The 24886-nt window shown below is 33.4% G+C and overlaps 1 protein-coding gene across 1 annotated transcript in view; it reads right to left on the bottom strand.

Moving 5' to 3' along the window:
• The window catches only part of PTPRQ (protein tyrosine phosphatase receptor type Q), a 199536-nt gene that overhangs the window by 23898 nt on the left and 150752 nt on the right, over positions 1–24886 (bottom strand). Inside the window, exons 34-38 of the mRNA XM_049626005.1 lie at positions 24671–24770; positions 22016–22144; positions 8755–8781; positions 8015–8096; positions 4569–4659 (exon numbers count right to left, since the gene is read on the bottom strand). Coding sequence (XP_049481962.1) covers positions 4569–4659; positions 8015–8096; positions 8755–8781; positions 22016–22144; positions 24671–24770 — 429 coding nt within the window. The remainder of the gene's footprint in view (positions 1–4568; positions 4660–8014; positions 8097–8754; positions 8782–22015; positions 22145–24670; positions 24771–24886) is intronic.

Raw genomic sequence — 24886 nt, 5'->3', positions numbered from 1 at the left:
ATATATTAATTTAACTCTTATGATGATTTAAATTCATCTCATTTTGTTATTGCAAAATGCCGAATAAATATATTTAAACTATTTGCAGTGTATTTGTAGAATGCATTACCAGCAGAATTCCTAAATCGTATTGTGCATTTCAAATTTTGAAAGATATTGCCAAACTGTTCTCTAATTATATAAGTTCATACTCCATACAAAAGTGTTTGAACAATTCTGTTTCCTCTTATTTTCACTACCATAAGATATTATTAAACATTTTAATTTATGATATTTTGGTAGATACAAATTTATATCTCATAATATTTATTTTTATTTCCTTAAATGTGAATGTAATTGATCTGAGGTTATTTGTTTGTGTATTGGCCATTTTAAATAACTTTTTTAACTGACTTTTCATATTATACTATTTTTCTATTAAAAATATTTTATAATGAAAATATGCTTACATGTATTGAATGAAATTTTCTTCTTGTCATTTATTTTAGTCTATCAATCAATGGAGCTGCTAGCTATCTTGCCATACATAAAATTTACATGTTTTTATAATCAAATTTCTAATTATTTTTCCTCATGGAATTATGGCTTCTTGTGTCATTCATACAAAGGTGTCGGTCACATCAATGCTTTTATTTGTACAAATTCATTCATAATTTCTTCTAGAACTTTAGTGGGTTTTTCTGCTTTTGTTTTAACTATTTCAATCTTTGATCCATTGGAATTTATTATTATTTTTTATGGAATGAGCTAAAATATATTTTTTATTGTTTGTTTCTTTGTTGCCATTTGGAACAACAGTCTCAATTTGTTAACATTCCATCATTCCCCCTTACTCAAAATACTACTGTTATTATACACTAGATTTCTCTATGCATTTAGGCCTATTTCTGGACTATTTATTCCTTTCTATTAATTTTTCTGCCTATTCTTTCTTTAATACCAAACTTTTAATGATTATTCTTTAGAATATTTTAAGATCTGGTAAAACTAGATGCCCCTAACCATTATTCTTTTCAAAAAAGGGGTTCAAAATTATTTTTTGTGAGGATATTTACCACGTTGGTATTACAGTCAGAATGTCCAGTGCTAATTTTAACTAGTCATGAAAATGATACAAAATACCATTACTACATCTTTATTTTGAAGTTGGTTTTTTTTTTTTTTTTTTTTTCCTAATCTCATGAGGAAGACACTTGGTAGTGGAGGAACAATTGGTAAATGGCTTTGGGTTTGAATTCCAAATGAATCATCTGTTATCTACCATATAAATGGACTTGGGTGAATTCCTTAACTTCTCTTCTCCTTCATTACCTAAACTATAATATATAGTTATAATATTTATTTTTAGAATTTTCTTGAGGAAAACTTACACGAAAGCTTCTGAAACTTATAAAGCTGAGAACTTGATACATGCTCTCATGTTCTTAAAGCTTAAACACATGTTACTTGTTAAATGACTATGCCGCATCGTTAGAGTTAAAATGACCTGCCCTATAGGTTTAGAGATGGGGAATGTTTAAGCAAATTTATGCAAATGATTTATGCCTCAAAGACTTTGAATTTGGTGTGCTATAACTATTTTAATGACCTTGTGGCTAGTCCTGTAACTTAGGAAGGGATCCCATCAGGTTTCTATTCACTTGATATGCCTGCTTATAACTATCTGAGTCAACAGCAAGCTAAACTTTTCTTCGTGGTGTTGGAACATTTCTGAAGGTCATAGTGTCCTGTCAAACAGAGATTTGGAAATCTCTTTTGCAAGCATTTGCTGCTAATTCTAGTACCTTAAAGCCCTGTAAGCTAATATCTTCTATAATGCACTGTGATATTTGAAATCCCACTTCCTACATTACTCAGGGGAAACAATGTACTTCACTAACCTGGCTCAAGCTAAAATTCAGAGTCTATTAAAATGAATTCATTCTCTATGGGAGAAAAAAACGTTTCTTCAGCTTAATGGCTTCTCTGCGAGCACAGCGGGAGAATATATTTAGTTCAAACATCTCATTTCCTTGTACTGTGTGTGTGTGGCAGGGGTACGCTTACCCATAGAGGTGGCTGTGAGTTTATAGCTCGCCTTCTAACCCAGGTTAGGGAACTGTGCTTGTTATGTCCAGACTATAGACCCTAAAGTCCTGTTACTAAAGCTTATTCACCAAGAAAGTTAGTGGCTTTTAAAAATAAGCAATCTATTATTGATTCAACAATCATAAGCACTAACATTGAGAGCATGTTCCAGTACTGTGCAGAGTGGGTTAAATAATTACTCCATTAATCCTCACAGTAAGCTCACGAGGTGGACACCACTGAATGGTACATATAGTCACTAAGGCTGTTAGTAGGTACACAGGATTGCAGCCTAGCAAGTTTCATTGGAGCCCACACATTCTTAGCAGTTTTACTATATGCAGGCAGTAGGTATTCATTGAATTAATTATTCTAATAACATTTTTGAAGAATAGAGAAATCTACCTAATAAAATTATTTCTTATAGGACCTCCAATTCTCTAAGAGGATAGTTAAGAAAAAATTTTCCCCTACAAATCCATGAAAAGATATTGAATGTGGATGTAATACATTATTTGAAAAAGTGCCATAAATTTTTCTGGACTGAAATCAAGAAAGCAGAAAACAATTAGACATTGTCCATTTGCCTCTAGTAAAGGTGAAACATGCATGAAATTCTAATTATGATATTCCAAACATCCTTGATGTGTAATCCTACCATTAACAATTATTTTTTGTCTTAGCCTCAGATTTGAAGAAATGGGGCAATCATACTCCTCAAATCTTCTTGTTGTTTTAAGGTTTTTTATTTACTTCCATTGACCACTCTTATTCTCTTCCTGTCTTATAAGTAATAAAGCTATGTGGTCTTTTATTATAGTGATAATGTGAATCCTGATAATAATGCACTGGGATCTTAATAATAAAAGATTGAAATGTCACACTTAAAAAACATTTTGCTAACATCTCAAATTTCTACATATTTTCAATTAGGTACCCTTTGATCTTTGGAAATAAGTTAGCCATATTTGGTTTACTTATTATATATATACTGATGGATTAAAAATCACTTCAGCCAAATATATGAATGTAAATAGATATGAAATATTCCATAATAACTGTCTTTCAATTAGATTATAGTATTCATTTTCACTGAAAAACATTGAATAGGAATGGAGCAAACAAGTATGGAAGAAATATAGATAGAGACAAATATAAAAATATGAGAAATTCCCTATCTCTTAAACTTATAATGCATCTGACCCAGGTTAACTCTCTGAAAGGGAAAACAAAAGGATCCACTGAGAAACACAGACATTTAGAGATGCAATACTAACATTCAGTCATTCCTACAATAGTGTCTGATTTGTCAACTTGCTCCTAAAGTCATTCACGTATTATTTGCTTTGTTCCAGAAAGGATTTTGTGTGATTAAGGCTATTTGCATTTTCATCCTATCCTAATTCTTGGGAATTAGCAGATTCCACTAGATGACTACTTCCTATATCACGTTTCCCTAAATTTGTTTACTTCATGCCTCAGTTATCCTCCAGTTCTAGAATATCAGAATTTGGTCCATGTCTTCCTATCAACATCCTTTATTATTTTACACTCTGCGAGTGTATCCTTCTCCACGTCTGTGTCTTCCTAGACAGAAGAGTTCAATTTTTAAGTAAGGATTTTACCAATATAGAACATAGAAAAATATATATATTACTATTATATTATTATATATTATATTTGTATATTGTGTATCATTATAATACATAATATTATATATTATTATATATTAGAATATTTTAAAATTAGGAATATTTAAAAATTCTAGATTTTGAAACAATATTAACAATATTTCAGAACACCACAAATAGCACTTGTTTATTTCATAGTACGAAGTGAATTGTATCAGAATACAGACAGTAGGCACACGTGTTCAAAATATGTAATATCAAACATACAGCTATTATTAACAGAGGAATATAATTATTTTTCCTTTCACATCGCTGCTAATTCTTAAAACAACAATGCAGTTTCTTTCCTCATTGATTGAAAAATGAAGTATGGCTTACTATGGTGAGACACAACCCTGCCTCCTTTGTAAAACCAATCCTGGTAAGCATACGTTTACTCCGATCTTCGGTGAATAGTTTGCAATGCATTTTTTTATATTCCGTAAGAAAGCACTGCCCTGCTTTTAAGGGAAACTAATGCACAAAGTTACATGTTTCTCTTTTCATTTGAGAACTGGATCTGTAGGAAGATGTTAGAGAGGTTCCTTACTTGGGTTAAATTACAAAGCTAAGAAACTATTAGGTCTACAGTTTCTTGCACCTGCATAAGTGAACCTTGTGTGAACAAGCTGAAAATCATGTATGTTAACTTCAATAAATATTAACAAAGCAAAAGAGATACAGTTTGAAAATTACTGCTAATAAAATGCATTATTGTAATCTGATGAATATGTAATATAATAAATTTAAGAAGTAAAGATGCTAAGATGCATTTGGTACTCATTTTAAAACATTTTGCAGGTCAGAACCAGAGGCAGTAAGTGCACATACATGGTTTTATATTTGGAAAGCGGTTTTTTGCTCTGTTCCAAGGCAGATCAGCATCAGTTGAAGAAAGATCCTGAAGAAATTTTGGTAATTCCTGTGGAATGAAGTTATTTCACAGTTTAGATTTATTTCAGAGGAAAACAAGAAATTCTACTTAATAAAAGACTATTCTTCACTCTAAACCCTTTTACTTTTAAATTGAAAACACCTCTCATAACTGCAGAAACAAGATCAAATTAATAGTAATGAACTTATATAAATGTTTACTGAAAATATTCTGAAAAAAATTGGTCATTTGGACTATTGGTCTTTCTGGGATAATTTCTTTGTATTTTGGGAAGCTCTAAGATGTGGCAACCATGTTAATAATAACCCTGCTCCATACTTCACTAATGGTTTCATCAGGTATACACTGAGTATTATTTAATATTTTAATGTCTACTTAGTAGGGGAAGGGAGTTCAGTGATTTATTTTTTGTTTTCTCTCCTCGGGCAGCGTGATTTCATGCCTATTAATTGGTACAACACTGGTCAGTTTAAGAACATGTCAAAGGTCAATTCCTGTTCTCAGTAGGCATTGTTAAATCGATACTGGAACGCAAAGGTGCGATTAAGAATTATCAGACACAGAGGAAGGGTCAAGGAGATCCATTATTGACATTTTGATAAAAGATCATGATATTATCCACTCATCATTAAAAAAGTTGGTGCCAGAAAACGTGTTCATTATTTTGTTGACCTGGTGATTTATATTTACAAAGTTCACAGGTTTTCAGTTTAGAAATAAGTCTCAACTTGCCAAATTCCTTAAAAAGTATTAAAATTTGTGTTTTTACAACTTTTTCAACATCATTATAAATAATTTCTTTTAATTAGGTAATTCTCCCTTTCCCACTTATTTTTCCTCAAAAAGAAAATCCGGACAGTCTTTTGCATATGGTTATGGGTTAGAGGAAAGAAACAGTGTAAGCATCTGAAATCTCGTGTGTTGGCACAAAAGTCTTAGAGAAAAAAAAATTAGCCAACTAGGGAATCCCAGAACAGCTTCCTTGTGTCAAGGTGTCAGGAGTATATGTCAGTATATTCGTAACAGACAATGAAATAGAGGCAGAAAAAAAGGTGAAATGGAAATCATCTGAAAAGTGGTACTTCTATTCTGTAATTTTTTCACATAGTAGTTTCCACTTACAGATTTAAATGACTGTGGCCTTGATAATTAATACCCAATTACCAGGTTGACTGTTTGGATAGTAATGTTATACTTGGCAGCCTTTTTCTTATCAGGGAACATAGGGCCTCCACCATCCTATTCAGCATTTTCTCTTACTGTTTGCTCTTTTCATTGAGATCCTAGTTGAGTTGGACTGTTTTGCAGCCTTAACCCTTCCCCCTTTATCTATCTGTTGGTCTTCTGCTTGTCCTAAAGTTCATCTCAAAGGTCACCTTTTTGTAAAGCCTTTTCTGACTGCTATCCAAATAGAGTCAGTTCTCACTTTTCCCTGCATATTTCTATCATGATACAGTTTATTTTTGTATTTTTTGTGCATGTCTTATCACAGTATGAGCTTCTTTTATGGTAGAAGTCATCATCATAATAGCTAATACTCGTGTCAGCCACGATTCTTAGTGTTACACACATTCAATTATGTTAGCATTCACGACTTAGTGAGTTAAATAGTATTATTTTACAAATGAAGATATTGAGGAACAGAGAGTTTAAGTGATTTGCCCAAAGTCACTTGGCTATTGAGTGTTGAGTTCATATATACATCAATATGCTAAATACAATGCCTATCATATAGTAGAAGCTTATAAATATTTAATGTATAAGTGAGTATGACCTGATTTATAAAGTTTATCAAATATGCATTTATTTATTAAAATATAATTTTGCTTTGAAAACTTAACGCATCATTAGGGGCGCCTGGGTGGCTCAGTCGGTTAAGCGTCCGACTTCAGCTCAGGTCACGATCTCACGGTCCGTGAGTTCGAGCCCCGCGTCGGGCTCTGGGCTGATGGCTCAGACCTTGGAGCCTGCTTCCGATTCTGTGTCTCCCTCTCTCTCTGCCCCTCCTCCGTTCATGCTCTCTCTCTGTCTCAAAAATAAATAAACGTTAAAAAAAATTTAAAAAAAAAAGAAAACTTAACACATCATTAAGATAAAAACAATTTTAAAAAGTTCCTTACATATATAGATATATTTATAAAATGTATAAAGTTTGCCTATATATTTATATAAAAAAACAAGTTCTCAAAACCATGATCTCCAAAAAAGTTGAACTAGAAACTTTCTCAACATAATACATGTGAAAATGTTATTGCTAATAAAACTTTTCATCTACTCAGTCATGCATAATGTAATTATATTCGCTCTTATTCTAGTGAAATTACACTTTTGCTCCTGAAAAATTGAGAGTTCTCGCTGTGTAAATGCTAAGAAAAGTTTTATGGTACCATCGATTTTGTTAAGTCCAGACCAATATTACTTAAGAAGCATAACCAAAGAGCTGTAGGAAATACCATTAATCTTCTCACATTTTGTTATTATTCCCTGAGAGGCTGAAATATTATAATCCTGAATTATTCAAGCCAATTGCTTAATTCTTTGTTTCATAAGTTCACACACTAAAAATTTCATGCAAAAAAAAAAAAAGAAAGTTTTTGGTGACATTTAGAGATCCGTTTTACTTATATAATACAAAATAACCAGCTAAGTTTGGAAAGATGCACACAAGTTTTAAAAAAAGCTTATTTATAGTTCTGATATACACCTTATGCATTATTATAATTTAAATTTTATAGGTATATAGAATGTTGAAAGCAATAAAATTAATCTTAACTTCTGAATAGTGTCAAAGTGGAATGTTCTTAACTTCACATATTTTCCATAATGTGATATAGTATTTATTTCATAGTAACTTAATAATAGGCCTCATAAAATGCAGGTATTTTTACCTTTTGGATAGTTCTAGAAATAATATGATTTTTATAGTTTCTGGAAACATCACGTTCTCAGGTTCATCCACATCACTAACATAAACTAAGCAGGCAAAAATGGAATTATTTGGTCTCTAAATCTAAAATAATTATTTAAATATTAAAACCACATTTAGAGCATAACCTAAGTCTCACAAAAACCAGTGAATACAGCATTCCAGATTCTCATCCATCTGGATGAAAGAGCAGAGAAGAAATGAGGCCAGGTTGCCATTGCTGGGAAGGTCTGAAGCAGAGCACCTTTTCCTCACACAGTAGGTGAATAATTCCATTCGGGTTGCACCAGAGGCCACCACGTGTAACATTACTATCCAAACAATCAACCTGGTAATTGGGTATTGATTATCAAGGCCACAGTCCTTCATGGCCTTGCTTGCTTAAAATGGACATGAAATGTGACACATGAAACGACTGGAGGTCTGGCAATGTTGTGACAACTGCTAGTAACATACCGAAAATTCTTCTTGAAACTTTAGGTTGTTGTTTGTGCAAAGCTCTTCAACATGTTGCAGGAAGGATTTCTTGCTCACCGGCCTCCAAGCAAAGAAAGGTATAAATATTATCACGTTAGATTGAGTTCTTTCGCTTTAGCATGGTGCTGGCTGTACAGTTAATGAGCCACAGAACAACAGACATTTCAAAACCCATAAACCACACAGCCCTTTAAAGTCACTCTGTCATATTTACAAAATTAACTTTTCCGCTGTAAGTTTGCTTTCTTTGTCTCCTGGCACAAAATTCTTTCAATTTTCAAGTGACTTTCGATGAATGATTTCATATTTTAACGAAGAAAGTTTTTCAAGTAAATATAAGGGCATAAAGTTATCATTGAATCCTAAAGCACATAATACCTCTTTGTCATACAGAAAACATTTTATACATTACAAGGTTTTAGAAGATATAAAATATTGCAGTGACCTCATTCTCATAATGACATGGTTTTTAAACCCTAAGGAGTTTAAATATCCCCGTATTACTTCCCAAGCTAAAATACAGACATGCAGGCTTCGCCCCAGAGAGAGAGAAAGCATTTCTCCAGTTACCATGCAATTAGTCATGCTTTTATGATTTATATCCAGCTTGGAGGTTTTTCTAGCAAACATACAAGAAAGGAACCACACATTAAGATTCATTGAATCAGTGAATCTAGCATTGATATTCAAAAAGAAGAAAAGATATTTAACAAACTTACTTGATGGATTTTCTATAACTAAGTAACCTGCAACAGAGATTGTGTTAAATGCATTGTAAGTTGAGGGTATAGTTCTTTCTAAAAGACTTCTAGACTAAAATCAGAAAAATATAATAAGTCGGTAACGTATGATGTGTTATCCCTTTAACTGATAGGTGATCGTTATTTTAAACTCTATTTCAGTTGTCTAATATTTGGATCTAAATATGGCCAAATAATAACTTAGTTTCTCTCTCAAGCTAAGGCACCCTTTTATGCTGTTAGGCCTTTGGAGTACTGTGTTAAAAACAGGTCTTTTTTAAATTTTATTTTATATATTGCATAGTATTTAGGGTCTAAGAGAGTTAATGTGGATTAAAAAAAATATTTTCTTTGTCCACAGAGAGTGCTTAACCAGGGAGAGTGGATCTTTGAAAAATGACATCATATTGCTTAAATTTTATTTCATGAGTGAGTTTTGATGAGTATGTAACCATAAAAAATCACAATTCTTTCAGTTACTTTAGACATATCTCCTGTGACACTTCATCGGTCCAATTATTTATACTCTGAAAAAATCTGAAATAATTTTTTGCAGCTAAATAGACTATGCATCACACACAAATTCAGAGATGGGCACATCTTCAATAACACATTTGTCATGCACAATTAGCACCGCAAAACCACAAAAGGCACAAAGTATAATGAAATAAAATGAATAACATATAACTTTTTCAAAGTTTTAAAATTTAAATATTATCAAGGATGATTTTGCTGTATTCCTTAAATGAAGAATATTTATAAGAAGATGTGGTTTTGAGGTAAAGAATAAATGAAAGAAAATAATTAGATTTAAAGATGCAGCATAAAGAATACTATACAAATAGTCTCAAAGGGGTGGGTTCAATGAACAAAAAATGAGTCAAAAAAGTTCAATTTATTACAATATAGGAACTGGTGAAAAATATGGGGGTGCAGGAGCAAGTACTACCAAGAAGAATGAAAGAATTCTTGGCTAATGCTTTAGGTGTCCCCAAGGAGAAGAAGGTATCTCCCAGCTTCTTAGGGTATAACCTCATAGAGCATACCGTTATCAAACACGGCATCACAGTGATAAAACAGCAATGTTTGAGCAAAGTCTCCGTGGATGAACTTGTAAGCTTCCCACGATATCCTAGAGTGATTCTAAGAAGGCAACAGAGAAATTTTTAACCAAATGAATATGGAGATGACTGAATGGGCTATTGAATCAGAATCTTTGATTTGGGGTTTAGAAAAGAAAGACAGACTATCTGAATTCGAGGCTCTGGAAATACTTCTTATATAGCAACAGATGCAGTGGGGACTGGGGCAACAATCGATCCCTGTTGGAAATAATTACTCTTCAGCAAAGACCAGTAAGAAAAAAATATAATCATGGGCTAGACCCATACTACCCAAGTTCCCTTAGATGCCTGTTGCCCCGATGCTTTTATGCCACAATATTCCTCAGAAACAGGAAAAGCAAGGGGTTAGGTTAGGCATTCCTGCTTAACTGAGCTTAAGATAGAAATATGAATGAGACATTTGAATTAGCAAGACCAATTTCCCTGCTACCACAGGGAAATGGAAATTCTTGAATTGCATGGAGATTGTTTTCATATCAACTTGTGAATGGTGAGATTCAAACATATTACATCTAATTTAATGACAGGCTCATGGCCCACCTATTTAAGGACAGTCAGACTGCCATCCTATAGTAGGAAGAGTCTCTTTTCCCAGAGAATCCAAAATTATTTGAGGCAGTATTGGCAAAATATTTTTACTGAGCCATCTAGAATCTAAAGTAGGGCTAGTTTCTGCACAGCCATCAATAAGGTATTTGAAGAATCAAAATATGTTCATGAAGTCCTCAAAATACATTAAACATGAATAATCATATTAAAATATAAATGAGCAAGAAATAGTTGAACCACCAATTATTCACATCCTGGCTCTTATTATCATTAATGATTTATATTTTCACTTAGAAATTATAATTAATTTAATAAAAAGATGTTTCTTTTATCAATTTATTTACAGTGAAGAATACTACAGAAAGTTGCTTTTTTTTACTATTATTTTATCTTGCAATTGAAAGATCTCTGTAAAGATACTAATTTTATTTTTTAAAATTTATTTATATTTATTCATTTTTTAAAGTTTATTTACTTATTTTGAGAGAGAGAGAGAGAGAGCAGGGGAGGGGCAGAGAGAGAGGGAAAGAGAGAATCCCAAGCAGGCTCCATGCTGTCAGTGCAGAGCCCAACACAGGGCTCGATCTCACAAACCATGAAATCATGACCTGAGCTGAGATCAAGAGTCAGAAGCTTAATTGACAGAGCCATCTAAGCGTCCCTAAAGATATTAATTTTGAACTGTAACTGGCTATTAGATTCAGGTGAATATTTGTGAATTCTTTCCTTACTATAAAATATGATGCCTTTATTGGTTTTAAATATGGGCTCTAACAATTACTAGCTGGGTTACGTTAAGCAAGTTACTTAATCTTTCTGTGCCTCAGTTCCTAATTTGTAAAATAAGGAAAGCATATGTAAATCAAGGTCATATATGTAAAATGTTTAGAAATGCCCTTGGCTTTGGAAGCAATACATAAGTATTAGTTACTATCATTAGTATTAGAATTGCTATTTCTACTCTATTTTGTAAAACTCAAGCTCCTCTTACCCATCTGTCCTACAATTCATACTGATATAAAGGAAGAAATTTTTTTGTTTCTAAAAGAATACTTTATCTTAATTTTACTCAAAACTTGGTAGACTAGAATGTGCTAAATTAAGCAGCAAGATTTCCTATTTTATTCTTAATCAAGGTCTCAGCATAAAGAATGATCATAGATAAACAGACTTCAAATCTAAGCCTTGCTTTCTAGTTCTCAATTCAAGATCCCAAATACATCTCTAATAACATAAAGACTGTAATAATTCAGTTTTCACATTATCATGTGAAAGCATTTCTCATCATGCCCACATTTGTAATGTTCTTCCTTACAACTACCTTTCACATATCCTGTTTGTACTCCACATACTTTCTAGCATCCCTCCCTCTCAGTTTGTACCATTTCAGGTGTTTTACCACAACCATATCCTACTGATTCCTCAACAGCTGATTCAAATGTTAATGCTTCTATGGACCTTACTCTGATCTGTTATAGAGAAAATAACTTCTTTCTATAAAACCAAATTTCTATGGACAGGTCACTAACCACTTGTATTATGGCTGTATAAGTACATGTATTAAGGATATACATGTTGAGGTTCATGTATACTTGAAGGCTGGGGCAGGATTAACACTTGGTTTTGCTATAAATCCCTTGTAACCTTATTCATAGTAGACAATGAATTAATCATCATTAAATATAAAACTGTGGATGCATTCAGACTAGGACACATAGAATGTTAAACATAAATACTCTGATTATTATGAGAGTATCTAAAGTGAATGAATTTTCCACTAAAATAGAAGGCAATTGAGAATTCTCAGAAGTTTTAGCTAAGTATGATCAATAGATGTATGAATAAACACTATATGAGTCTAACCAAAGCCATATTGGATCCCCTAACTAGAAGTTAACAGGAGCTAGATACCTCGTAGGAAATTAGATATATGAATAACAAAATCATCTTGCCTATACAACTAATAAAAAGATACACTTCAAAAAAACAACTAAGAACTATTTTGGCTTTATTTTCCTTTGTATCACTCTCTTTTTCTAAACCTAGTCACTTTATGTAACCTATTCTTTACATTTGTATTTACGTAATATGAGAAACAAGACTTCTAAAGTCTAATTTTTATGTAATTTTCCAGTCTATGCTTATGTTACCAGTATGTGTGACCTGAAATTGAAATACCTATCTGGATGGCTTAAATTGAGAAGACACTTTGGCACACATTACCTGACTATTCAAATAAAAGATTTTTTGTTGTTGTTGTCTATAGTATCCATATCATTGCTTTGATACTTAGCTTCATATTATAAAGGTGCATTTTTTCCATTAAGAAATCGCTGCATTCTAAATTTTATTATAGGTTTTAAAGTCTGTTTTTATATAGGAAAAAAAATAAATTTGAACAATTTATACACGGAACTAGAAAAAGAAGGTGGAGCATAATACACAAAAGCATTGACTTTTACTGATGAGAAAATTAAATTCTTTTAGGAAAAATTGTTTGTTTAGATAAACATAAAAAATACCTCATAGAAATTAACGTCAGCAATGTTATTTTAGAAGGAGTGTTATTTCCAAATCAAGTGATCTGTGAAGATATTTAAAGAAACTCAAATAGCAAGCTTTTTATTAACATTTTTAAAAACTTAAAGTGTTACATAGGGAGAATTTTAGACTGGTATGGTACACTTATTTTAACCCTTATTTTATTCACTTACAATGGTGAAGATACTGTCAAATTGTATTCAGTTCGTTATTACATAAATCAATTTGGGAACTGTCCAGATTTCAATAAGATAACTGACCACTTCCCAACAGGAGGGCTAAACACTTCTTATTACATGAATCTTAGCTGTCTTAAATCCTATTCCTTTTTTTTGGAAAAGGGTATTATTTCATGTCTGGGCTCATTTTTTAAAAGTCTATCAAAAACTTAAATTCCACTCAGATTACTCTTGATAGATTCAGAGAGGAACCATTTATTTATGTTGGCAGTGGTGATTGAAGACCATATTGTCACAGAGACTCAGCTTTCTCTCAAGGTCAATTAGTTGAAATCTATAGGGAATTAAAATATAGTCCAAATAGAGAGCTATGGATGATAGCCTATAGATGAGCAGCTTAAATCAGCATTACCAGTGGCATAGGACAAATTGAGAAACCTCGTGTTTTCTACTTAGATTAAAAAGAAAAGAACCTCAAATTTTATTGCATTGGTTTAAACTATGTATTTGTCAAACTAACAACATACTTCATATTCAAATAAAATTTTTTTAAGAATCTTTCTGGTAAAATATCTTAATGAACCTTTCCAAGTTTTAGAAAATGTTGAGAGTGAATTTTTAATTTATAAATTTCAATCGCCATTAATTGTTCTAACACTTACATGTACTTCTTCAATGATATCCTATTACTTATCCACAACATTTACTATAATGATTTCAAAGGTGTCTTAAGTTTTGTCTTTTCCTATTGTTTTTATTTGTTTTAGACTTTAAAAAGTATTCTTTCAGATCCTTCTTCATTGTTTTATCAAATCACCAACAATTCTTCTTTGGCCCCTAATATAAATTTAAACAATTATCCTAATCAATCCTTGAAAAGTTAAAAATATAACTACCATATGATCTAGCAAGTCTACTTCTAGGAATGTCCAAAGGAGATGAAAACACTAACTCAAAAAGGCATCTGCACCCCTATGTTCATGGCAGCATTATTTATAATAGCCAAGACATGGAAACAACCTAAATGCCCAGCAGAGGGTGAATGGGTGAATGGGTAAAGAAGTTGTGGCATGCATATATATATATGGATATATATATATATATATATATATATCCATAAAAAAGAGGAAATTCTACCATTTGTAATAACATGGATGGGTTGGAAGGCATTATGCTAAGTGAAATAAGTCAGAGAAAGAAAAATAGTATATGATCTCACTTATATGTGGAATCTAAAAAACAAATAAACATGAATCCATAGAGAAAGAGATCAGATTTGTGGTCACCAGGGACAAAGGGTGGAGGGGAGGGAGAATTGGAGGAAGGTGGTCAAAAGATGCAAACTTCCAGTAATAAGATAAATAAGTACTAGGGACCTAACGTACAACACAATAACTATGGCTAACACTGCTATATGGTATATTTGAAAGCTGTTAAGAAGATAGATCCTAAGAGTTCTCATAACAAGGAGAATATTTTTTTCTTTTTATTGTATTTATATGAAATATATATATACAATTTTATTGTATCTATATGAACAAATATATATATTGTGGTAATTATTTCATAATATCTGCAAATCAAACCACCATGCTGTAGACCTTCAACTTATACAGTGAGCCATGTCCATTATTTCTCAATAAACTTGTAAAAAATGTTAAAAAAAATATTATCCTAACCAATAGCTGGTACTATACAGCTGACTCTAAAACCTCACCTTATAAGGTAAACACACCACTTGAATAAGTGGTGTAATATAGTTCTTATTTAATTAGAAAAACAATCAGTAAGTGATATCTAAGTACTTTCTCAGTATATTTCCTCATATCTGTAAAGATAAACAGGTTTAATAGGAGCTTAGCTATTTAAAGGGCAGCTCTTTGGAGGCATCCCTTCCTTTTTCATCCCAGTATGTCCAGTGTCTACAACAGTGCCTGGCACTTGATAGGTGCCTGACTGATCCTTCTTTTACTCAAACAAGATAAAATGGACTTCCAAATAGATAAGGAAAAGCAGCATTCTTCCTGACATAAAAGAGCTGTGAGAAGATTCCCAAGGAGGCAAGAGGTGTATTTTCATTATTATGAAGTCTTTCGACATTAGCACTTTTGAAAACAAAATTCTTGACAGATGTTTTTTCTTGTCTACCACATATCTTAGATTCTAGCCATGGGCATAAGATTAGCTACCTCAGGCAAGAGGGCAGAAGGAGTAGATAGAGAAGCTGAAGAAATTGCTGACAGCTGTTTGAAGAGGTGGACACAGACTCTCAGTGAGAATTTAATGAAGAGGACACAGATGACATAATATCTAAAAAGAAGCACTTCTAGCCTGAACTATTATCAGCTAGCAAGGCAGGTTAGCACTGAAGTTCTTCAGTTAAGGGTTAGAAGGGAACCACAGAAAACTAAATTTGGAAGAAGACTACATCTACTTTAACAAATATGATTTATGAAGAGGTGTTCTATAAAGGTTCTGATGAATCCAAACTAATTAAGTTTACCTCTATCAAAGTAAGAGCTCTGACTAAGCTGGATACTACTGACTAATTCTAAGAGAGGACATTTGGTTGTGGAGGAGAAACAGTGAGGATTCTATAAAAAATGGAAGTATTCTTCTCTGAGGCATTAATGGCATAGAGCAAAAAAAGTAAAAGAATTCTGTTTAATGATGTCAAAAAAGGATATTTGGCAGGGGGCAGGGTTGCTCAACCAGGCCCCTTGTGAGTCTAGAATGCTGAGGGGTCAGCTTTGAGTGCTGGTTGGAGTTGGATATTTTATGTGTGATGTGATCACTTAAACCTTTAGCTCGACAGAATCTTACTTTGACAACTGAATCTGATCATGCAGGTCCTTTGAGGAAAACGTATTTTTATAAAACTATTTTAATTCTGTCAGTGGGAACTTGGCAATTAGTTTATATGAAGTAAAACAAGGTTACCTATGATTCCAAAATGCTGAATATGATTAGAGTAGAAATAGTCCTGGATTCCACTGTTTTAATCATGCTGAGTACTATTCATGATCAATGAGAATGTCAAGAGCCTTGGCCCCATCCAGGCTTGTGGTTCATGGGGACTGATTCCTCTGTAATAGATTTGGGATTTTGAAATCAAATACATTTTTGTTCTTTGCCTCCATTCATATTCTTTGCCTGAACAAACTGGTTATCTCTGGGGCACTCGATCAGTTGCTGGAGTCCCTGGTAATACTGACATTTTGCTATGCTACCCTCAGAATGCATAAAGCAAGTTTTGTGCTAGCCTACAGATGGCATTTCCAAGCATCAGAGGAGTGCCTGAAAGCATGCACAGTTGGCTACCCATTGGTTAGGGCTGAAGTACAGATTCCATGAAATGTGCCACTCTGTGTATGCCCCAGAGGCACAGAATGGAAAATTTCATCGTCTTGGTCTTTACAGATTGCCACCTGCAGTAGTCGAAATGAGCTTGTGTGAAGTGTGGACCCAGACTCCATCTGTCAGATGGAGAACGCAGCTTTGTATCATGGTAATAATAACACAAGATGCATGTGCAGAAATCTAGGTGAAAACCTATTTTACTATCAAAGCTAACACAACATGAGAACACAGCAAATTCTCAGGACATGCACATTACGAGTCAATGTGCTTTTTGATAAGGTTAACTTTACCATATCAATAGCATGCAAATTATAGAGGATATATTGTACCTAGAAAGCATAGGGCTTTTTTTTCCTTTGGCTTTGGAAAAAATAGCACATTAAACAACAAAACGCTCAGTATAATACATTTAAAAATATAGAGCACACCAGCTGACAAGATGAAAACAATCACAACAGAGCTCTGCACCACCATAGTAACTTACTGGATGACAAAAATCTCCTTGCGTCTAAAGAAAAATGAAGAATATCTGGAAGTAAACATTCATTGTTTATTTAGTACACGAACACACTGGATTAGTTTTTGCTGCCACCAGCACATGAGCATTAACTGTCTTGAGCTTCATTCCACTTCAGGACATCTCTTGTCCTGAATTCACATGGTCAGACATTTCTTATCTGGATTCATGTATTTTTGCTATTGTTTGCAAAATGGTTTCAGATAGAAGAAAAATTAATGACCAGAGTCTGTCAAAGAATGATGGCAATTAAAATGCTAACAATTTTACATAGAGTTTCATATATCAGTCAAATATTATGTATTCTTATTGAAGGACAGTAAGACTTGGACTATTAAAGAATTTTTAGCTTCTGCAAGTTTGAACCTAGACTAAAATGCCATCACTCCTTTGCCCGTTATCACTAACGGACAAATAATTTGAAAGAAGCAGGTCTTCCCTTAGAATCATTTCTCTGCATAGGAAAACTGCTTGAAGAAGGATACCATGGGGCCTTGTTTTTTTAATAGGGGTAATATTGATCTCATCTAGTACGCTTCAGAGTTCACACACATACACACACACACACACACACACACACACACACACACACACAGATACAGGTGTACCTTGATAACCTCCAAATCAAACAAACCCAGGCTAGCATCATGGCTCTCTTATTTACTAGATCTATGACTCTGGACAGTTACTTAAATTCTCTAAATATCTTTTGTTTTTCATTTGTAAAATGGGATTAAAAGTACCCACCACAAAGGAAAGAGTTAAGTGAGATCATTACACACAGAATTTAACACATTAGGAATTGCTCATAAACAGTAGTCATTATTATGTTAGCAAACCCTCTGTGTGAAAGTAGGTTGAAGTGATAATTTGTATAAAGATTGTAAATAACAATAACAATTCCAAATGTATTCTGATTTACAGTTTACAAAGCACATTCATAGAATTCTTTTAAATGGTAAGCTTCCTGAAGACATATACATTTAACAAAAATTCAACGCATACTTTTAAAGTTATGGAAGAAAGAAAGATACTCTTAAAGTAGCAATTCAGTTGTTTGCTTTATTTTGTTAGAATTTTAATTCCACTCATGATTGGGCCTTGAGTCTAATTAATGCACCATTACATTCACTCAAGTAAAACAGGCAAGATAATTAATATGGAATGATGCACACAATTGGGGGGGAACAGTTGAGGCTTGGAAGAAATTGAGTGTCAATAAAATACTTGTGAACATTCTGGTGGGTTGTTTAATTTTAAGTGTTATAACCCTCTTGGAAAAGGAGTTTGTATTGCAGTGAAATTAGTTAAAGTAAGTCACAGGACCTGCTGGTCTCTGCAACCTTGAAGATTCAGGTCTGCTTCACCTGAATGTTTGCTGATCTTGCCAATATCTCCTCCGAGAAACTTTTCTCACCTTCATGGGCTAAATGGCTGTGTTTCAAAGGAGCCATCACAAAATGTTTTGTTCATTTGCTTACAAATAACAAACCCTGAGGGTCATTTTCTAATCTGGTAAATATGGAATAGATGAGCCCAAAATATTAGATACTCTTCCTAAGAAATACATCTAGCATCGTCTCAACTTAAATATAAAATGTGCATGAGGAAATGATATAATTATCATTCCAAATAGGAATTTAAAACATTATCTTGGCCTATCCTGAATGTTCTCATGGAGTTACAGAGTACTAAATCATTTTTTTTTAATTTTTTTAACGTTTTTTAATTTATTTTTGAGACAGGGAGAGACAGAGCATGAACAGGGGAGGGTCAGAGAGAGGGAGACACAGAATCGGAAACAGGCTCCAGGCTCTGAGCGGTCAGCACAGAGCCTGACGCGGGGCTCGAACTCACGGACCGCGAGATCATGACCTGAGCCGAAGTCGGCCGCTTAACCGACTGAGCCACCCAGGCGCCCCACTAAATCATTTTTTGAGTTTCATTTTCCTTCACAAAGAAAAAGTATAATGTGCCAGAATTCTTCTTCAGATTCTTTGTGCAACAATGTAGAATATAACTAAATAATGAGAGTTTGCACATACAAAAATTACAGGATGAATCTCAACATGTAAATATATATGCAGGCATGTATCATAAAATAAATACTTTCTTAACTACAAAAAAGTCCTTGACAAGATTTAGTACAAGCATCATAATGATCTTTTGTCAACTAGATAATCCCTAAAATTAATATTTTGATTAGATATTCTTCTTTTATCATTTCTCTTATGGACATGTCAAGACATATGACACTGAGGAAAACTGCTTGTCCAGCTAGCTAGAAGAGAGTAGGCAGGTTGGAGGGGAAAGACCATGTCTAAGCCAAAAGTAGAAACAGCATATGTTAGCTGGGTAGATTTAAAGGAAATCATCTAAGTTCTTTGCTGCAAATAACACAGACATACGACATAAGTTATTCAACAATTTACAAATGAACTCAAATGCTCTGATTCTTTAGTCTCAGAATATACTGTCTCTTTGGCTCTACTCTCATGACCTGTATGACTTTGAATAGATTTAGATCTTCCAGCACCTCAAAGACAAGTGAAGAGCTTTAGAGCTTCACAGAAGGACGGTCCCTTGTATATGTACACATGACTAATTATGGATTTGTTAGTTACCATTTTTTTAGACTTCATATCTAATGTATTAGTGATCTTATTAAATGAAAAACCTTCAATAAATAGTAAAGCTGGAGACAGATCTCTGTAATGAAGAGTTAATACTCAAACAACTTGCTAGCTATTTTAATACATTTCTGCAATAAATCAAGCAAAGGATATTATTATGTGCCATTGAAATTACAAATAAGAATGTTTTATAGTCAGTAATGCTAGAATTGTAACAAAAAATGAGAAAGTAAAAAGCACAGAAACTAAAGTTTCCAACTATGCTATTACTGGGGGCAATATATGAATTTTCTATGTGCAAAAGTAAATAAAAATTATTTGAAATATACTTGAAAGACACTTCTACATCAATTTACAAATAAAGCCACATATATGTAAATAAACATGGGAACAGGAAAACAAATAATTAGGAGTCAAGGTTAAGTAAGGCGGCCCCTAATTTATAAAAACCCAATAATAAACTATGCAGTCCTTATCCACCTTTCCCTTTAGCTGCCATGACAAACCCTGTTAAGAAAAAAAAATCCTACAGCGTTTAGATAATAGCTGTGTTCAGAAGTGCAGGAAAGGGCAAGCTGTAAAAACACACAGAGCTTAGGGGATCTAACCTCACCATAGCCTGCCTAGAATGGTAACCTCCTTCATCAAGAATACTTTAATACTGACTGACTTTTTTCACTTTATTATGTCATATCTCCTAAAGATCTACATCCTAAGGACTATTGGGAGATCAATAAAGATTCTTTTAAAAAAAGGCCCTAGAAGTGTTTAGATACTTAGAAGTTCACATTTTATTATGAACAGACTCAACTAAATTGTTTAAACAAGTAAAATTAATTGCACTGAGAGAGTTGATGTTTTATCCCTGGTACTTTTGGGTGTAGAAGAGAATGAGGTCTGTAGAGGGGGCACAAAAATTTGAGAAAGTGGTACAGAAAGGGAGTTGGGGAAATACTATAGAAATTCAGTTGGCTCCAGAGGGAAAGGAGAAGAAATTTCTTTTTACCATGAAGGATGACCCTTTTAGCACCGAGATATAGTCTAATACTGGAATGCTCTATTACTCCTATGATGTGGCTTAACTTTGGCAGATTACCCTGAGGACCTCTTGATCTTTTATATGTAACATTTCTTATGTGGAAAACTATGTCCTAGGTAATATATAACCATCTTACACATGTTCTTTGGAGCACTATCCATTTTGTTGCATCCATAGATACAACCTTTATTAGAATATAAACAAAAGTAAATACCTAAATATAAAGAAGTGAGTTTTTCTCTTTAACAAATCAGATTTCCTTCTAATTTAGTGATAATACTGAATAGCTTTCATCTTGCAGTATTTGGAAGGGCCCTGCTTATCACATGGCACTTCCCACTATAGCACATGTTAGATATTTTTAGACATGCTGGAAATATTCTTTCAAAGTCAATCTATTTGGTAAAGACCGGCTTTGCTAAATGACAACTGTAAACAATTCCTTTCTGAGCTCAAAAACTTTGATGACATATTTCAACAGTTAATAATAATTTTTTAAAGTACAGAAGTGTTGTGCATATACTTTGGAACAACTATAATGTGCTTACAAACATCACAAAATATTGGATCTAAACTTGTTATAATAACCTGATGACAGTTTTTATTAAGAATTTGATGAATTATCTTAATAGACACATTTTTCAAATGTGCCAACATTTAGAATATTTTTTAATGATTTTAAAAGGATTTAAAATACTCTAAAATTAAGCACTTTAGTATTTCCAATACATACCGAAGGCACACTTTTCCTTCCAAAGGTAATTTTTACTTTGTATTTAATTTTTAAATACTAAGCGATTTAAAATATAAAGTGTTAATACACAAGTTGGACTTCTAATGTAATTTTACACTAAAAAAAAGAGCTATGAGAAAGGCTTTTATAAATATGATATAAATAGTATCAAGTAGTTACAAATTTATTTAAAACTGTGATTAAAAATATGGATACCTCCAGAAAACCCATAAAAAGAAATCATATGAAGTAAATTATTAAACATAATTTTAAAGGCTTAATGTGTAAAAATATTTGTTTCAGGACAAAAAAAAAAGAAAGAAAAAGAAAGCTTGGTTGAATATTATAGTCCAAGGTTCATATTGAACTCAAAGCATAAGGAAGATTAAGTGATTCTCCGAACACCAGTGAGAAGTGTGCAGAAGATGGAGGTCACCCTTTGAAAGAAGATCTCTATGACCTGTGTAAATAGGAGCCCCACAAACACTTCCAACAAGCATAGGTCAGAATAGGGTCATGGCTCCAGGCCCTCTGAACCACTGTTCGCCAAGAGGAGTGTGCTCACCGCGTTAATCTCTCGCCCTTCAGTTCCAGGTCTGCCACTGTGATGAGCTGATCCAGCTTGAATTTAGTGTCAATAATTTCTGCATCCCGAGGAGAATATGTGCCACCTTCTTTCTGCTTCTGTCGAATTCTAAAAGAAGCATAGTAAAGTCCAAAAAGGAAGTATCATAGAAAGCATATAAACTTAGGTTTTGTTTTCTTTTTAAGATATTAGTCAAATAATTTCTTTGTTGGGGTCATTTCTCTGAATATGTTGCAAATTTATACCTACTCAACTTCTTTTTCTTGCTTTAATTCCATAAACCTATTCTACCATATTCCTTTAACATGTTTCTTTGGTGAAATTTCAAATTTTGATGAGCATTAGTTGATCCAGGCTTTGGTCGTTGGCAAATTAAAATACAGAGCAAATGAAACCAATGCTGTGTGCTTGTTTTTCCTCTCTCTAGCTGTCTCACAGATTTGTCATAAAAAGAAAGTGTGCCAAAGTGGAAATAGCTCATTGCTATCATCACCAATACTAAAAGACAATGTCCCATTGTTTTTATATATGTGAAACATTTCTACATGCAGGAAAATGCATGGAAATATGTTTTGAATTGTCTCATTGGCTTTTTACACAAATATTGCAAAGCATATATTGTTATCTTTACATTTAGAAAACTCAGGTTCAAAAATAAAAGTCACATGAATCTGAGAATCTAATTAAGGCCCTATCATTTTACACCCTTTACATGCTTATCCTTCTTTGACACAGTATGGTGTGTTACTAGTGATACTATTATATCTATCACATTTCAAACATATTTTTATTATGTGTTATGTATTAAGGATGGTATAGAAAGTATAAAATATGGTTCTTATGCTCAAGAACATTATAATTTAGTTGAGAGGCAAGATCTAAGTGTAGAAAAAGCATAAAAAGAAAAAATCCAGATTACAATTCATATGACAACTATTAGTATTGTTAGGAAGTAAAAAAGTGAGATTTGATTTGAAGGCTCCAGAATGAGAAGGAGGAGGAAGCACATTTCTGGTTGATGGAACAAAAGCAGAGTTCTACAAAAGCCTAAGGAATGTTCTGGTGAGAACAGACCTAGTTGGCCAAAGAGAAGTATGTTGGGAATTTGTAGAGAGTAAGTAAGAGGGGAGTATTTCTTGCCCACATAAGGAGTTCATCCTGTGAGGAAATGAAAAATCAGAGATTTTAGAGCAAGGAAACAATATGAATATGACCAAGGCATGTCCCTGAGGGGTATGCCTTGGCCATATTCATATTGGAAGGAAGATATCTTATACAAATTATATGTCTCTAAAACTAGAGTAATGGCTTTCTCTCACCATCTTCTGGCTGACTCTGAGAACAGTAGGCAGTGTAAGAAAAAAAATTTTTTTTTCAAGAGTTCTTCAAATTAGCCATCAAAATGATGATTTGATAGGTTCAAGGTGAAACAGATGATGGGCATTCAGAATACAGGACAACATTCTTCAGGTAAAATAAAAACAGGGCCTATTAAGCTACTTAGGAAATTAGTGTCATGGTTATTTTTGCAAATGTAAGGGCCCTTTAACTCAGCAATCTACTTTATGGCTGGATTTTAGGACCATAACTAAGATTTCCCCTGAGGCCCTGCAAATGGCAAGGGAATTAGGAGGCTAATAGTGAGAATTTAAAGGGGCCCTTGGAAAATGTAGCACAGACTCATTGGTAAAGTAAACAGGAAAAAGGGGCTCACCATGTAAGGAAGATGGATGTCTTTAAATGTCATGATCTCAAAAGAGATCATGTAAAACTGATCTCTTCTGTATAGTTTAAAAGTTAGATTTGATTAAAATATATTTCATTAAACCTATCATAGTTATAAATTATTTTTAAATATACAAAAATCCTGGCACCTTCTGCTTTTTTTGTTATCGCTTTATTGTCCCTTAGTTTTAAACCTGCCTTTCTTTGCCCTGCTTTGTGATATTGAAGCTAGGCTCCACACCCTAATACATCCCCTTTGCCAGCTGGTGGGATGTTAAGCTTTGTCAATCGAGAATACTAGAGTGACCTTCAAGGCAAGAGGGACAGGGAGATACTTCCCTGGTGCGTTCCAGGTCTGCATTATCATTATTCATTGTGAAAGCCCAGCAGCCCAACTCTATGAGTGCTAGCTGCCTCCTAAGTGCAGACTCTTCCCATTGGTAAATGATTCCAAGTAGCTCAGCCACCCACGTCCTCCAGTAAGAGTGAGTTGTTTCTACAGACCAATTCCAGCCTGTCTACTTTCCATCAATGATCGTTAGCTTCAATAGGACAGCTCCAGCCCCTCCCTCTGTCATATTTCTCTGCCCACTGATAGGTGATAGGCTGTATGTGCCTGTGGTAGACATTCCATGTCAAACTTTGGACTGAGACTTCTTCTAATTCTTAGTTCTTTTACTGTCCATTTTTCCTCAGCCTTGAGAGAGCAGCTGCTTTGTTGTACTTGCTATTTCTGGAGCCTTTAGAGTTCTTTTACCCCTTATGATAATTAACTATTTCTACAAGTTAGCAATTTTTTTATTAAATATTCCCCATTCAAGTAACTATTGGGGCTTGTGTCTCCTGATTGGACTATGACTGAATAATGTCCATAAGCATCTTAGGAATGAGAGTACAAATAAATCTTACCTTGCAAATGCAAAAATAGCTGTTCCCAGAAGAATGATTGAAAGGATGCACAAAGTGACTGAAAGAATAATTTCTACAGTTCTTTCTGAAAGTCCTTCACCTGAAGAGCAAGAAGTATAACATTATTATTAATTATAATTATGAAATATTATTTGGGTCTCAAAACACAGAAAGATATTTTCTTGGAATGTTTCTCAAGAATGCTAATAAAGTGTA

The sequence above is a fragment of the Panthera uncia genome, chromosome B4, assembly GCF_023721935.1.
Source record: "Panthera uncia isolate 11264 chromosome B4, Puncia_PCG_1.0, whole genome shotgun sequence".
In the NCBI taxonomy this organism is placed as follows: domain Eukaryota; kingdom Metazoa; phylum Chordata; class Mammalia; order Carnivora; family Felidae; genus Panthera; species Panthera uncia.
This window is presented reverse-complemented; position numbering and strand designations above follow the sequence as displayed.